This window comes from Rana temporaria, chromosome 1, assembly GCF_905171775.1.
Source record: "Rana temporaria chromosome 1, aRanTem1.1, whole genome shotgun sequence".
NCBI lineage: Eukaryota > Metazoa > Chordata > Amphibia > Anura > Ranidae > Rana > Rana temporaria.
The window spans coordinates 476,234,647-476,251,056 of record NC_053489.1 but is presented as its reverse complement, the minus strand read 5'-3'; the positions used below and the strand labels follow the sequence as shown (position 1 = coordinate 476,251,056).

The 16,410-nt window shown below is 43.4% G+C and overlaps 1 protein-coding gene across 1 annotated transcript in view; it reads left to right on the top strand.

Moving 5' to 3' along the window:
- Positions 1-16,153, top strand: part of HADH (hydroxyacyl-CoA dehydrogenase) — a 35,668-nt gene extending 19,515 nt beyond the window's left edge. Inside the window, exons 5-8 of the mRNA XM_040329616.1 lie at positions 5,642-5,731; positions 9,056-9,128; positions 12,499-12,615; positions 15,781-16,153. Of these exons, the coding sequence (XP_040185550.1) occupies positions 5,642-5,731; positions 9,056-9,128; positions 12,499-12,615; positions 15,781-15,899 (399 nt within the window). The 3' untranslated portion in view covers positions 15,900-16,153. The remainder of the gene's footprint in view (positions 1-5,641; positions 5,732-9,055; positions 9,129-12,498; positions 12,616-15,780) is intronic.
- The last annotated feature ends 257 nt before the right edge of the window (positions 16,154-16,410 follow it).

Below are 16,410 nucleotides of genomic sequence, written 5' to 3'. Positions count from 1 at the left end.
CGTCCTGGAAGTACAGGACGTCAGCTCGAGAGTTGCCGAGCCTGCCCGACGATACACGAGTGTACTGCGCTCGGTATATGTCGGCGCAGTATTCAAACTCGGCGCGGGAAACGAGCGGGTAGGACGCGAGGACACCGCAGGACCCGACGAAGAGGACACCCGCAGACGGACCCGACGAGGCCGCCGCGCAAGACACCAAAACTGTAAGTACAAAAAATCATTTTTCCACAGGAATTGGGGCAACTTTAGGGGTGCGCGCTATACGCAGGAGCGCGCTATACCCCGATAAATACGGTGTGTGTGTGTATATATATATATATGTATGTGTATGTATGTGTGTGTGTGTGTGTGTGTGTGTATATATGTATGTGTATATATATATATGTGTGTGTGTGTGTGTGTGTGTGTGTGTATATATATATATATATATATATATATATATATATATATATATATATATATATATATAATCTCTTTCTGTTTATAAGGGTTCTAAAATTTAGGGTTAAATGTGCGTTAAAATCCCCAAAAGAAGTTGGGTTAGCTTTAACACGCCCCCCTTCACAAGCAGAATTGAGAGGATTGTTAGCTTACAGTATATGCTTTGAATAGCACTACAGCATTGTGGGTAAGTGACGAAAAAAACATGGGGGGGGGGGGGGGGGGGGGAGTTCAGTACCGCTTTAGGTATCTGAAGTCCTCAGTTCATAGAAGGGCAGATCCTTTTCTTCACCACCATAAACCTGTATGTTGTAGTTGTACTTGTATGCAGTGACCACAGTTTAGTCCACTTTTCATATCTTACAGCTTGGCCATACTTCTTGCTCTTGGGCTTAGCTTGAGTCTGCAAGAATCCCTGCACTATGAATAGGCATGCATTTTGGCATCAAAAATCAGTGTTGGAAAGCATTGAGATACCATGAGAGTGGAGGTGTATTTTAAGGTTATCGCTTTGTTCCACACTGGAGTGCCAAGTCACTTTATTAGAGACCTAGAAAGCTGGGTGGCTGTCGGATTTGATATTGTATAAGCCTCCTTTCTTTATTTTAGAAAATCTGGCAACAATGCGGGATCGTTCTTTACAGCGTATTTCCACTTTTGCAGTCAAATTTGGACCCTCACTATGTTGTGTTCCTATTCACACAGCATGCATAAAAATAAAAATAAAGTTGTTTCTAAGGAGAATGTGTCATGGCTGATTTCTAGGAACTTCTCGACTCTCACCATGTCTACTGATGCCTAAACATCTTTTACCTTGAAGTGGAGGTCCACACAAAAATGGAACCTCCCCTTTTGGGAACACTACCCCCTCTGGTGTCACATTTGGCACCTTTCAGGGGGGTGGGGGGTGCAGATGCCTGTATAATACAGGTATTTGCACCCACTTCCGGGTATAGACCCCCGCAGAACCTGCGGGGCTCTACGTCACCCAACCAGGCTTCCCCTTTCTCCTCTCCCCCAGGCTGCTGCGGGGGAGGTTTCAGAATGGAGAGTGGGGGAAGGGGCTAGTAAATGTGTCATTTACTGGCCCCTTTTCTAAATGAACATAGTGAACATACTAACTCACTGTGTTCATTTATAACGGAAGTATAGTAAACTGTTTACTATGCTTCAGTTTGTGAATGAACAGGAATTCCCTCAACACAGAGCACTATCCTGTTGATTCACTGTCCAGTGCAGCCGAGACTGCAGAGAAAGTTGTGTGTGTTTTTTGAAATGTTTATAATTTTTTTTGAGACTGATGGAGCTTTCTTTTGGTGATATATAGTCACCACTGGGTTGTTAATTTTTTGCCAAAATTTAAAAAGATCGAAAACGTAGAGAAAAAAAAAAACGTATTTTTATTTTTTGTTTCTGTTAAAAAAAAAAAATTGACAAAAAATTACTTTTCTCCTTTGCTGAGGGGTGCTGATGAGGCTCGGTGGACTATGAGTTCCATGAATATTAGTGTAAATGTGCCCTGTCAGAAAGGTTGGTTACCGGCTCTTTTTTCCTTACTCTGTGACGGCACGTGAGGAAAGAAATGCCAATAATCAGCACGTTTGTTTACATGTGATCAGCTGTGATTGGACACAGCTGATCACGTGGTAAAGGGCCTGTGATACATTTGCCTATATGTCTCAGTGTACTGCTCCCTGCTAGCCATGGGTAGAGGTAGAAAGGAATTTCATGTGTGATTCATTCCTCTGACAGGTTATTGACGTGCTAATGTCCCCTCACTATTCTAAACGTTAATTGATCTATTGTGTTGTGTAAAGAAGATCTGTGTTTACCCTTAAAAGATGTGTATTGTACCATCAGGCTAAATGATTAGAGAAGTAGTATGTTAATTATTCTGATTGCTTCAGTGTAGTAATTAACTCCAGTGATGTCTTTATCTAAAGAAACGTGTCTGCAGGGTCGGCTCCGACTTGTCTCCTATAATCTGTATGGGAAACCCCACTGTGTGAGGGGGGGCGTTCCTAACAGGCTGTAACCACATATAAGCTGAGTTTTTGTGTCAATAAATCAGTCTTGGTTCCAGCATCCAGTCTTGACTCATGTGTGGGGAATCCTGTGATGTTCTTGTATGGAGAGGAGGGAATGCTTGACGGGGATATCATACCGATACCGTCACAAATTGGTGGCAGCGGTGGGATCTTCCCTTCTACTCTCCTTCACACCCGGATTCCAAGCAGACACTGGAAGAACTACTGGAAGGATTGCTAGCAACAAAACCAAGCGGGTCATCATAGCGGAATCAATGGAGATAGACCAGGAGGACGGGATTGCAGCAACGCCAGCAGTACAAGAGATGGATACACCAGTGATTCAGGAGGAGGAATCACCAGCCAACAAGCTAATGAGAGAGAAGCTAGTGTGGTTCGGCCCGAACCCAACGCCGGATGTGGTGCTGAAAGTGATGGACCTGTTAGCGGAGGAGGCTAAACAAATAAGAGACGCAGAACTACAGTTAAAACTGGCAGCAGTCCAACAAGCAGCCGCACCTTCTCCGAACAGTGAGTACAGCACAGCAGACGCAAGGAAGATTCCGTTTAGCGCTTTTAAAGCTTTTGATGAAAAGGACTGTGAGATTGATAACTTCCTGGCGGATTTTGAGCGACAATGTAACCTGCACCGAATAGCTAGAGGAGAGTGGGTTTCAATATTGTCAGGCAAACTGTCAGGCAAAGCTTCTGATGCTTTCCGGACCGTGCCAGATCAGGATATCCATAGCTACGCCCGGGTTAAAGAAGTGCTCCTGGCTCGTTATGCAGTAACCCCAGAGTCCCACCGACAGAAGTTCAGGGACTCACGCAAAACCACGAAAGACTCTTATGCGGAGTGGGCATGCCAGCTGTCCCTGTCGGCCTCTAACTGGGTTAACAGCAGCCAGGCCACCACCGCAGAGGACATTTTGCAACTAATGCTCCTGGAGCAATTTTACAATCACATCCAGACGGATGTCAAAGATTGGGTGAGAGATCGCAGGCCCATGACTCTACCAGAGGCCGCGAAGTTGGCGGATGAATATGCGGATACTCGCAAGACAAACCAGGTCACACCACGGGTACAACCTCCACGACCAACGGCGCCCTCACACCCACCAGCCGCTAGATACCAACCTCCTAACAGACCGGTGACATCTAGCCCTCGCTATCCACGCCAGGAGGACAACGAACAACGCTGCTTCCGGTGCAAACAGTTGGGTCACTTCAAGCAGAATTGCCCCATGAATGACAACACCAGGTCAAATTGGTCTCAACCTGGGTACCGCCCACCAGCAGCAGCCCATTGTGTAGACTCGGCTTGGGATCCCCAGGAGCGGGGTCGGGAAGAACCATTGGGCACCCCTTACGAAGCCCTCATGGTACAATCTGCTATTACGGACAACAGGGAACACCATTGTCAGCTGGTCATGGGCTCCAGCCCTGAGCCGGAGGGGCCCTGGAGGGAGCTGGGCAGAAAGAGGCACCGCCGGCCATCCTTCAAGAAGAAGAGGTCCTGGAAGTCATATAACCAGCGGACCTGGGAGGAGAAGAAGCGACTGGAGGAGAGGGAGTCGCAGCGGGCGTCCCAGATGCGGGCCGAGATGTTCGCCAAGGGCCCACCGGTGGCCCCTTACACCACCACCCAGTTCCTGATGATGAAGGACCACGTGGAGAGCCTGCAGGACATGAGCAAGCAGGATCTGATCCGTGAGTACATAGAGCTGGAGGAGTGCATAAGCCGCATGGAGGAGGAGAACAACCACCTGAGGTCACAGCAGGCTGACCCCCCCAGGCTCCATGAACTGGAGATGGAGCTGGAGAAGCTCCAAGAGGAGAACCGGCGGCTGCGGAGGGAGCAGGGGGTGGCTGACCTTATGGGGCTCTGAGTCCCCTCTCTCCCCCCCCCCCCCGGCCTCTGAGCACCAGTGCTACAACAAATATAACATTTCCTTTTTATGAATCTCCTGTGATTGTCACTTCAGAGCCATAACCTGCCCCCTCCCATAGCGGGACACCTAGACGGCGGCGCACAGACCCATTCGCTGTCTTCACACTGACTTCTGGTGACTTTGCAGATCGCACAAAGACTTGGGGACTGACCGGCGTGTGATCTGACGACCCGGTGACATACCTGAGTCTGAAGCAGTTGTCAAGGGAGGTCAGTCATGCCAAACGGAGTTAACCTCGGACTAAAAGCTCTGAACCCGTCAACCCTACTGGACCAGGGAAGGTCCAACCGGGTTTGCCGGAGCAGGGAGCAAAAGGGGGGCCATTGTGATACATTTGCCTATATGTCTCAGTGTACTGCTCCCTGCTAGCCATGGGTAGAGGTAGAAAGGAATTTCATGTGTGATTCATTCCTCTGACAGGTTATTGACGTGCTAATGTCCCCTCACTATTCTAAACGTTAATTGATCTATTGTGTTGTGTAAAGAAGATCTGTGTTTACCCTTAAAAGATGTGTATTGTATCATCAGGCTAAATGATTAGAGAAGTAGTATGTTAATTATTCTGATTGCTTCAGTGTAGTAATTAACTCCAGTGATGTCTTTATCTAAAGAAACGTGTCTGCAGGGTCGGCTCCGACTTGTCTCCTATAATCTGTATGGGAAACCCCACTGTGTGAGGGGGGGCGTTCCTAACAGGCTGTAACCACATATAAGCTGAGTTTTTGTGTCAATAAATCAGTCTTGGTTCCAGCATCCAGTCTTGACTCATGTGTGGGGAATCCTGTGATGTTCTTGTATGGAGAGGAGGGAATGCTTGACGGGGATATCATACCGATACCGTCACAGGGCCGCTGTGATTGGCCCCTTACCACAATCTGTAATAAGTTGTGTCCAGAGGTCGTGCGGGGAGCGCGATTATGGGAGGACGTCCTTGGATACCTTACCAAAACTGGACGATCACGCTTTTGGCTAGCGCGCTTGGGAAGTAGTTAAAGTTATGTGATGTTGTATAGTGACCTTCTCTTTTTTTTTTTTTTTTTTTTTTATTATCCAGATCTTCCTACCAATCTTTCTGTTCATGTAGTGCCTATCGTTTCTTGTTAGTACTTTGTATATTTGTGCCACTCCACTTGATTGATAAAAAAATTATGTATAAAAAAAAATATTTTTAGCTGAATGAAGTAATCATTTGTTGTTTACAGGTCTTATCTTTTCTTTAAGGTCATTAAGGCCCCTATGACAAGCCAGACAACTTTTGACTCTCTCATCGATTTTAGCAAAGCACTTGGAAAGATGCCCGTGTCATGTAAGGTAAGGCAGCAAGATTGTGACTTGTTCTGTAATCGGCTCTAGGCTTTTCCACATTTACCCTGAAGAGGCACCTGTCATAAAAGAACTCTGGTATTTAAAGGGGTTGTAAAGGTTTGTTTTTTTATTTTCTAAATAGGTTCCTTTAACCACTTCCCGACCCGCGTATTGTAAATGTACGTCCTCTTTTTAAACATTGATTATCTCAGTAACGGCTGCAGCTGCTGCCACAACTGAGAGATCCATCTTTTCAGCGGGCGGCCGTGTAAACGATAACTGCGGTCTCCGCGGCGGATTAGCCGCGAGATCGCCGTTATCGGTGGCGGGAGAGGGGGCCCTCCCGCCGCTCTTCCGCGCCCTCCGCCGCTTACCGTAGCCGTCGGTAGCGGCGGAGGAGATCGGATGCTGCAGCCTGAGCGGTGAGGACTTGAGTGAGGGCAAGATGGCCCCCACCCGTCCTCATAGCTTTGCTGGGCGGAAGTGACATCAAAACGTCAGTCCCGCCCAGCGTCTTAAAGAGACATATTTTTTTTTTTTTTGGCATTTGAAAAAATTACAGTTTCAATTTTTTTTTTTTTTTCTTGCATTGAAGTCTAAATATGAGATCTGAGGTCTTTTTGACCCCAGATCTCATATTTAAGAGGTCCTGTTATGCTTTTTTCTATTACAAGGGATGTTTACATTCCTTATAATAGGAATAAAAGTGATCAAATATTTTTTTTTTTATTTCAGTGTAAAAAGTAATAAAATAAATAAGAAAACAAAAACATTTTTTTTTTAAAGCGCCCCGTCCCGACGAGCTCGCGCGCAGAAGCGAACGCATACGCGAGTAGCGCCCGAATATGAAAACGGTGTTCAAATCACACAAGTGAGGTATCGCTGCGATCGTTGGAGCGAGAGCAATAATTCTAGCCTAAGAGCTACTCTGTAACTCAAAAAATGCAACCTATAGAATTTTTTAAACGTCGCCTATCGAGATTTTTAAGGGTAAAAGTTTGACGCCATGCCACGAGCGGGCGCAATTTTTAAGCGTGACATGTTGGGTATCATTTTACTCGGCGTAACATTTTCTTTCACAATATATAAAAAAATTGGGCCAAATTTATTGTTGTCTTATTTTTTTATTCAAAAAAGTGAATTTTTCCCCGAAAAAGTGCGCTTGTAAGACCGCTGCGCAAATACGGTGTGACAAAAAGTATTGCAATAACCACTATTTTATTCTCTAGGGTGTTAGAAAAAAAAATATATAATGTTTGGGGGTTTTAAGTAATATTTTCTAGCAGAAAAAACTGTTTTAGTCTTGCAAACACCAAATCTGAAAAACACCCAAGGTCTTTAAGTGGTTAAGCTAGTGCATTGTTGGTTCACTTACCTTTTCCTTCCATTTCCCTTCTAAATGTTTTTTTTCTTTGTCTGAATTTCTCACTTCCTGTTTCTCTTCAGTAAGCTTTCCACCATCATCCGAGCATTCTGGCTGGGGGTTAGTCAGCCAGAACAGCTTACTGAGGAGGAACAGGAAGTGTGAAATTCAGACAAAGGAAACAAAGAAAAAAACATTTAGAAGGGAAATCGAAGGAAAAGATAAGTGAACCAACAATGCACTAGCTTAAAGGAACCTATTTAGAAAATGAAAAACAAATCTTTACAACCCCTTTAACCAGCCTTGGTAATTTTAAGGGGCCCCAAAAAACAGGCTAACTAACAAAGTACATATTTCAAAAGTTTACAACTGTCTGTATAAAATGAAATAACACAATAAAAGCAGTGCAGCGCAACCTAAAATGTAAATATAAACACTAATAAATAATGTCCATGAGAAGAAACAGTCCACAAGTGATTGTGAAAAGGCACAATGAAAATGACGGCATACATTGTGGATCAAACGTGGCCAGAAATCCCTCCACCGCACACAGAGTGGCCTCTCGCCTCACTGATTTGACCTATAATGGGTCACGTGGCATGTAAGTCATTCCCAGTATAACTACTTGGAACATCCAATCGATCAGCATACCAAAGGTGTCGATCAAGGTCCTGAGGTTTGTCTCCAACATGCATATGAAACATAAATGAAGACAATCTAGTGCTCTCTGTATAAGGAGTGTTTTAATTGCAAAGATAAAACAAAAGGGAAACTACTCACAAAGATGGCACTCAGAGGCGAGTGCTTACAGACAGCATAGAAAACAATTGCAACAGCGATGGCTGTGGGTGACGTCTGTCATGACTCCTCCCCCTCGTACGCGTTACGTCCGTAAGCAGGACTTTATCAGCGCAACGTAGGATGACACCAATTATTTTTCTTATTTACTAAAATGAAATAATGTTTGTGTGACTTGTGACATTGACCAATTGTAAGGATATTCATGGAAATTCTTACTAAATGTCTGGGTAGGTAACAGGTTCATACACCTCTCATAAATAGATACATGAATTTGGGACAAGCACCATGTGTGGAGGTGCACTGAGATGGAGGGTCCTTATGGACTCTCCATCCTTCCCCAGTGTAGCAGCCGAGGAGTTTTGAAGCCGAGTGGACAGAACCTGGTCAGAACCAGACCTTATCAGGTTCACTCTCCTTTTGATTGACAGCAGGTAGTTGGCAGATCCTTAGCCAATACACGGCCATTTGATTGCTATAGAACCCACCCAGCCGCAGTGGCTGTATGCAAATCCAGAAAAGCAAAAAATTTACACTGCATGGACAAATACACCTATGTGCATACAGCCTAAACGTGTTCACAAACATTTATTCACGTTTGGAATTTAACGGTTTGGCAGTTTAGGCTTCATGTACACGGGACGTTTTTACAACCTCTCCATAACAATTGACAGATAGTAACCCACGTTCAGAACATCCGTTGTGCCGTGTTTACATGCCGCATTTGCGTTTAGAGGCATTTTAAAAATAGCCAAAAAGGAAAAATGTCTGTAAACGAAACGCTGCAAAATGCGAGTTACTCCGTTTAGAAGTATTTGGCGCTTGAAATGCCTCTGAACTCAGCTTCTGCACCCATTTTTTTGCGGCCCACAAAAGCATCTAAACGCAACTGCCTAGAAAGGACTATAAGCAACCCTGTGTACATGTATGGATAAGATAAAAGAGGAGAGTTCAGGAGCAGCTGAAAAAAAACGCCCAACTGATCCTAAACGTCCGTTTACCAGCAGCAGTGTACACGAAGCCTTATTGTCCTTCTGCCAACTTGTGTTGTCACTCTTACCCTCCAGTGTTGGCTGATTGATTCCACATTTAAAATATAGAGAAGTGTGCTCCTAAAGTTAGCTCTAAATGTTCAACAATGCGTGATTTTATACTTTCTTCCAATTTAGGACACTCCTGGCTTTATTGTTAACCGCCTTCTGGTCCCCTACTTGATGGAATCAGTCCGCCTTTATGAGCGAGGTAATTTTTGGTTTAATATGACACTGGTAATGTTTTCTACAGTTTTGTGGTTGTTAGTACACACATTGGTCTTTCCATTTACCGTATTTTTCGCTCCATAAGACGCACCTATATTTTAGAGGAGGAAAATATGAAAAAAAAAAAATCCTCAACCAAATGGTGTACTAAAATTATTTAATAAAATTTAACAGAATGATATTTCTTCACTGACAACCAATGTAAGGGGGCACCCTACACTGATCCCCCAATGTAACTGGGACATTTACATGACCTCAACACAACAGGAGTATTTGCATATTGCGACATTTACACTGACCAGTGATGTAAATGGTGTATTTACAGTAACCTCCCCATCTCTCTACTAATCTCTGCATTCTTATCTCCCTCTCAGTACAACATTGCCCCTCTAACTCATCTGCTAACCTCTATCCCCCAAACCCCTACTCTGCTAACCTCTGCAATCCAACCCCTCCTTCCCATTCAACTCGGCACGCCTCTGCTCACCTCCTCTGCACCTCAAACCCCCCTATTTGATCCCCTCTACATGCCCCCTATACTCACCTGTATGCTGTTCACACCTTCTAGGTGAGCTGCATGCAGAGGTGTGGGCGTAATTTGCATATGAAAGGCAAACCTCATTAACATAACAATGCATGTGCAATTTACATATCAATGCCAATCCTGTGGGGGTTAAATAAAGAACTTTTTTGTTTCTCTCCCTGTAGCAGCTGAAGGCAGGGGATAAACAGGATTTGGCTGGGGCAGAGTGATGCATAGGGCATCGTTCTGCCGCCGAAACGATCCCCTTTCAGTGGCTCTCCTGGTCAGTATTCACTCCATAAGACGCACACACATTTCCCCCTGTTTTTTTTTTTTGGGGGGGGGGGGGTGCGTCTTATGGAGCGAAAAATACAATGATTCTGCCCCCAACACACACAAATCCCTTTCCAGTATCTATACCAGCAGTAAAGCTGGTCATTGACCAGTCAGCAGGCTAAACTGGAAAAAAAAAAAAGATTCATCCATAGACAAGCAAGGTTGATGGAGGTATCCCCCCTGCTGGGACATTGCATCCTAACAGCAGATATCGCTGTCAGAATACATTGATCAGCAGCTGCAGCCACTGACCAAAAAAGGTTTCCCAATGTTACCGATCGACTTCTGTAGAACAGGAATGGCTACACATGGATGGAAAATTCATCTTCTCCTTCCTAACTTGGCCAAGTTTCGATCAATGTATGGCCAGCTTTATATGTCCCCCTCCAATACACAGAACTATCCAGCTGGTATTACACCAGCAGAGTATGTGCATTAACCCAACAGTGGACAGTCTTTAATGTATGTGCATTAACCTCTTAAGCCTCGTACACACGATCAGATTTTCAGACGGGAATTGTGTGTTGACAGCCTGTTTGTATGATCCATCGGACAATTATTGTCTGATTTTCCGCGGACAATTGTTGGATGGCAGGCTTTAAAATTTTCGGTGGACAATGGCCTGTTTTCGGATTTTCCGACCGTGTGTACACAAGTCCCTCGGTACAAACACACATGCTCAGAAGCCTCATTGGCTGAGACGGCAGCATGAGCCAGTACTGGCTCCCCTTGCTGTTAATTACAGCCAGTGAGCCAATGAAGAGGGGGAGGGGCCGAGCCACAGCTCTGTGTGTGTGTGTGTGTGTGAATGGACACACAGAGCCACAGCTCAAGAACAAGCCTGCTTGGGTGCCCCCAGTGCAAGCTGCTTGCTCTGGGGGAACTCGGCAGGAGGGAGGGGCCTGGAGCGCTGGCGGGGGACCTGAGAGGAAGCGGATCTGGGCTGCACAGAGCAGATGAGTAGAACATATTTGTTATATAAAAATTGAAAATGAAAGCCTTTAATATTGCTTTAAGATCTCAGTGCCTATTCCTTTGAACATATGTAATAACTCCTGAATGCCCAGTCCTCAGCCTATGTGCAATATCTCTTTAGACCCCAGGAACTTGTGCCATTTCCTCCGCGTCGGCCCCCAAACATGTATTTAACCCACTTGGCACCCTATTCCAGGCTCAGGTAAATACACGCCCCAGCACCCAATGTATGTGATTTGAGAAAACTGTTCAGCACCCTCTGCTTTTAATTCACTAATCTCTCTGCTGCCAGTACCTAGTGCATGTGCATTTACTCTCCAGCAACCACAGCACATATGTAGTAACCCTATTGTGCCCAGCCATGTGTGTTAACCCCTCAGCGCCCATTCTCCACCATATATGGGATCATCCCTCAAAGTTTTTCAGTGCAGCATGCAAAATTTCATTCTCGCCTCCGAGTGGGAATCTCTGCTCCACCTTCCCATTTCCTGCCTAAACGCTCCCCGACAACAAAACCCTGCTCCATTTCCTACATCCCCAGTACTACTCCACTATTCCTGGAGTCCATGACATAGTCCCTGCTAACAACCCAAAAAATGTTGGGGTCTCCTTTTTGAAGGTCTACAGTGCTGTCCCCAATTCCACTGACTTCCTTCCCTGTTTTAGTACGTACCAAACTACTGTACCTCGCCTCTTCCGTCGCACATTCTTCCCCAGTCCTTTATTATTATTTTTTTAGAACTCTGCTGCCATCTAGTGTAGAGTTGTTAAACCTCATCTTTCCAATGTACTCATTAATAGATGTAGTTATGAGACCGGAGAAATTCTTGACGCCTGTTCAAGATGCAGATATCCCAAGGTTCAATCATGCTAAGTGTGTTTTCTTGCATAAATTTGTGCAGAAAATGTAGCTTATACAATATATATTTATTTTGATTTGATAGTGCTTATGACATGGTTTTGGTTGTTTTGAACTTGAAGCACAGTAAAATAGAACTCCAGCTAAACAAATAATTACTCAGTCCTTTCAATACACAGTGCCTGGGACACAAGCAAATGAGGCAAGCTTGTTTTATCCCATAGATGTATGCAGACGTCTTCAAGATCTTTACACCAGGGTAGGCGGCTTATGTGACATATATAGGGAAACCTGTTAATGAGCATAAACAAAAAAAAAATACAAGATACAGAGGGCATTGGCCCTGTGAAATAATATGCAAAGTTATTTATTAAAATTTAAAATATGAAAAAAACTCACAAATGTAAAAGACAATAGGCATATCAAGATGATCACAAAACCACATCTAAAGGAAGGATGGGACAACCAACGACCACCACTAGCACCCAACAGAACAGCTAGTGTTAAAAATGGCTGTTGCATTTCCAGGGCTCCATACGCTTTTTACCAAAACCTCTGGCCGCGGGCTCGGATAAAAATGGGGCAGGGCCCCAGAAACAGCATTCAGCCATTCTGTATATATGGCCTTTTTGTAACCTTTCTAATCCTTTTTATTTTTAGGAAATGCATCTAAAGAAGACATAGACATTGCAATGAAATTAGGAGCTGGATATCCAATGGGCCCTTTTGAACTCTTGGATTATGTTGGTCTCGACACTAGCAAATTTATCATTGATGGTATGTAAATTTAAATAAATTAATTTAACTTAAACCGTAAAGTTAGGCCCACTTTATTCACACAGATGGTATAACAGTGGCAAGCTAGGAGGGTGCAAAACCTCATCTGTAAACGGTGGGTCACATGATCTGAAGCTATGGTGGCAGCACACTGAAGCATTACTGACGTTTGAGTCCTTGATGTTGCCAAACTTGCTAGCGTCAGGTTATTGGAGAAGCACAAAGCTGCTTTACACATAACCGGTAAGGTTTTGCACAGTTTCATATTATAAGCTTACATCTCTAATGCCTACCTCCTTGAATAAAGGAAAATTAAGTTTACAGTTTAGTTCTGGTAAGGAAATACTTTGTCAAAGTGCAAAATAGTTGCTATTTTAGAAATTGGAGGTCTAGGTGAAACACACACAAAATGCATATTGGAGTAAATATGCTGTTCTCTCCTTTTTAGTTGGCTGATACAAATCCATGAAAGCATCCTAGTCAAGTTCTTTGTTTGGTAAGGAAAAAATGTAGCGCTAATATTGGTGAAAAAACTTAGAAGGTCACCTGAATTGACTAAAGACTCAAATGAGTATTGTACACATAAATGTGAAATGGGAAAAACAACAATTAATGTGCAAATAAATGTCCATCAGTAAATATATGAATAGGTGAAAAACATGTGGCCACATCGATCATCATGGACAGGACATTCCTCACAGCTATACGAGATAGGTAAAATACTCTTACCGGATCCCAAGGATCTGCCTGCCGGCGACAGCAGATCGTGAAAGCATGGATTATCCCGAGGAGGATCCACTCGACTTGTCCAAAGGCTGGATGATAAAGCCACACGTAAACCTGGATGTAGCCCGATAGTCCATGACCGGAACCTCTCGATGGAAATGAATCAATCTGGATCAAACAGATGAACCCAAGGAAGGAGGGAAGAAGGACCCCCCTACTTCAAGTGGATGTTGCATGGTGGGAGGAAATACTCCACAAAAGGATGAAAAAGCACGATGGTGAAGCTTAAAACTTAGTCCAGCAGATCATGCAAGGAAAAAGAAAAACCAATGGTGCAGATCACAAAGATAAGGTTTTATTATAATAAAACCAAACAAAATGCTGACATAAGTGATCACAAAAATATAAAAGAGAATAAAAGCAATATGAGGAGTAGACGTACTTCAACTGGGGCATCAGTTGAAGTCCCATAGGGCGAAACGCGTAAAGAGTATTTTACCTATCTCGTATAGCTGGGAGGAATGTCCTGTCCATGATTGATGTGGCCACATGTTGTTCACCTCTTCATATATTTACTGATTTTATTTGCACATTGTTGTTTTTCACATTTATGTGTACAATACTCATTTGAGTCTTTATTCACTTCAGGTGGCCTATGTTTTTTCACCAATATTAGCGCTACATTTTTTCCTTACCACTTGTTTAATTTTTGTCACATTGTTGTGTAGCTGCTTATTATTCACTTGTTTAGATTAGCGCAATTATTTTTTTCTTTTTCACATGTCCTTTATTTGGCCATATCATTCAGGAAGCTTTGTAGCAACTGCAAATGTGATTTGTAGCTGGTTTTAGAGTTTGCTGTGGCTGAATAAAGTGCAGATCTATGCAGCTACACATTTCTTCTATGCCATGATCATCAGGTGCTGCATTGTCTAGGATATGGAAGCTGAATTATTGGATTCTCTACATATCTTGTGTTATACTCTGAGATAATAATGGGTTAATCTAGTCTTTTATGTTGGTCATCTACACAAAATAGGCCACAATTTTGGGTTGGGAACAAAATCTACACAATTCTTCAAATGTATTTTCAAAAAAATTCCAAAGTCTCATGATCTTAGTTGTTGTGAATTTTCATTTAAATATATAATAACATAGTCGAAAGGGGGTGTAAATTCACTTTGTTTGCATCAGAGGTGTCTTTAAAAATTTAGATATTACTTTTATAATGTAATGGTGATATTATCTCTGAGCTGTACATAACCTGAGCAGAGTTTTGGGAGGGTCCCAACTGAAACCTATAAAAGGGGTGGCTACAAGATCAGTCGCCCTACACTGGGAGAGAAGGCAGCAGTGACCGGTCTTTACTGCAGGAAGCTTCTGCACAGTGGAAATGCACAGAGATTCAAGTAAAGAATACACATGCCTGCAGCTTTAAATGGTGTCTAGTTAAAAGAAGTTTGTTTTAAAATAAAAAAATTTGACTCGCCTAGGTGGATGCAGCATCGATCTGTCCCCTGCCTGCTCTGCAGTGAGAACTGAGCAATCAAACACTGCTGATCGCTCAGTTCTCCCCTCCACTCTGAGCAGAGATCTGGGATTGTCAGTCACAGGCTCTTTGCTCTGCCCCTCTAGCGCTCATTGGAGTGCTGGGCTGTGCAGGGGGCGCGAGGGGCTGGCTCAGTCTCCCAGCAGCTCGCTAAGAGGCTGAGCCAGCTGCCAGTCTAGGCTTCTATGTGAATCCCGACTGTAAAGTTGGCATTGATTCAATGGCTTGACCAGCTGAGTGACATCAGCAATCAGAAATATTTAGCCCGTTGTCAGCTGAAAACATTTAAAGTGTCATAGCATTCCCAAATAAATACAGCCTCAAGTACAGGTAGTAAGATTCCACACTACTGCTCAGGTTTGTCTGCTTACCAACTAGCTTTATTGTACTTCCAGCTTAAGAAAAACATAACGAGCATTTCCAGAATTACAGAACTTAGCTGGCTTGTTTTCAGTGATAGAACATAACAATTACAAATAAATCTAATCCTGCTTAGCAGGGAAATAAAGCTTATGTCTGGATTTCCCCCGAAAAAAGCGGTAATTCTGAATTGAAAAGCTGCCACCACTCAGTGTCTCTCTGCAAAGTAACGTGCTCTGTCTCACTGAAGATTTACAAGACCACTGTGAAAGCAGCTGCTTCCTCCACCAAGAGCAATCGCAACATTGCCATTAATGTCTCCAGTTCATCAGGTGTACGTGGCACTGTGAAGCATGGTGGTGCTAACATTACATTTGAGGATGTTGGTCAACAAGGAAATGGACACTGAGGAGGACTTAGGGCAAGATTGATGGGGCCAGTTACTGAGCAGAGAGTGACACCTTGACATGTATTCTGTTTTTTTTATTCGTAAATCACTGTTCAGCTAACATATTCCACTTGCATTTTAGGTTGGCACCAGATGGAACCTGAAAACCCTCTCTTTGCACCCAGTGAGTTGCTTAATAAACTGGTGGCTGAGAACAAACTGGGAAAGAAGACTGGAGAAGGTTTTTATAAATACAGATAACCGGCTTACCACTCTGAAGACGTCCCTTTTTTTTATAAGTCTTTCCGCTTGTGCCATGGTGACTGTGACAGTTGCTGCTTGTTAACTGGCCATTTTTACCATAGTAGTATTTTCTACACTCATCATGTCCACACTAGTGCCTTAGTGCAAAGATTGTTTCTGTTCAGGATAAAAAAAATCCTTTTGTACAGACGCTTTTCAGGTGTTCAATTGTCATAACCAAGCCACAACCAATAAAAAGAATATGGGAATTATTTCTGTATTTGTATTTTATTTCTGAGATATTTTTATGTTGTTTTGAAGGAAGAAAGTGTGAAAGTGACTCTTAAACACTAATATACAAAAAGTGCAGCACTAAAAATCTCTAACATCGAAGTGTCGTAAATAAACCTAAAAATATTTTGTCACATAAACTCCTAAATCACAAAAAAGTGCAGACTGTGCCAAAGGTGAATGAGAATCATCCAATAATGGTATGTTTCCATGTGATAACAAACATATAAAGTGACTC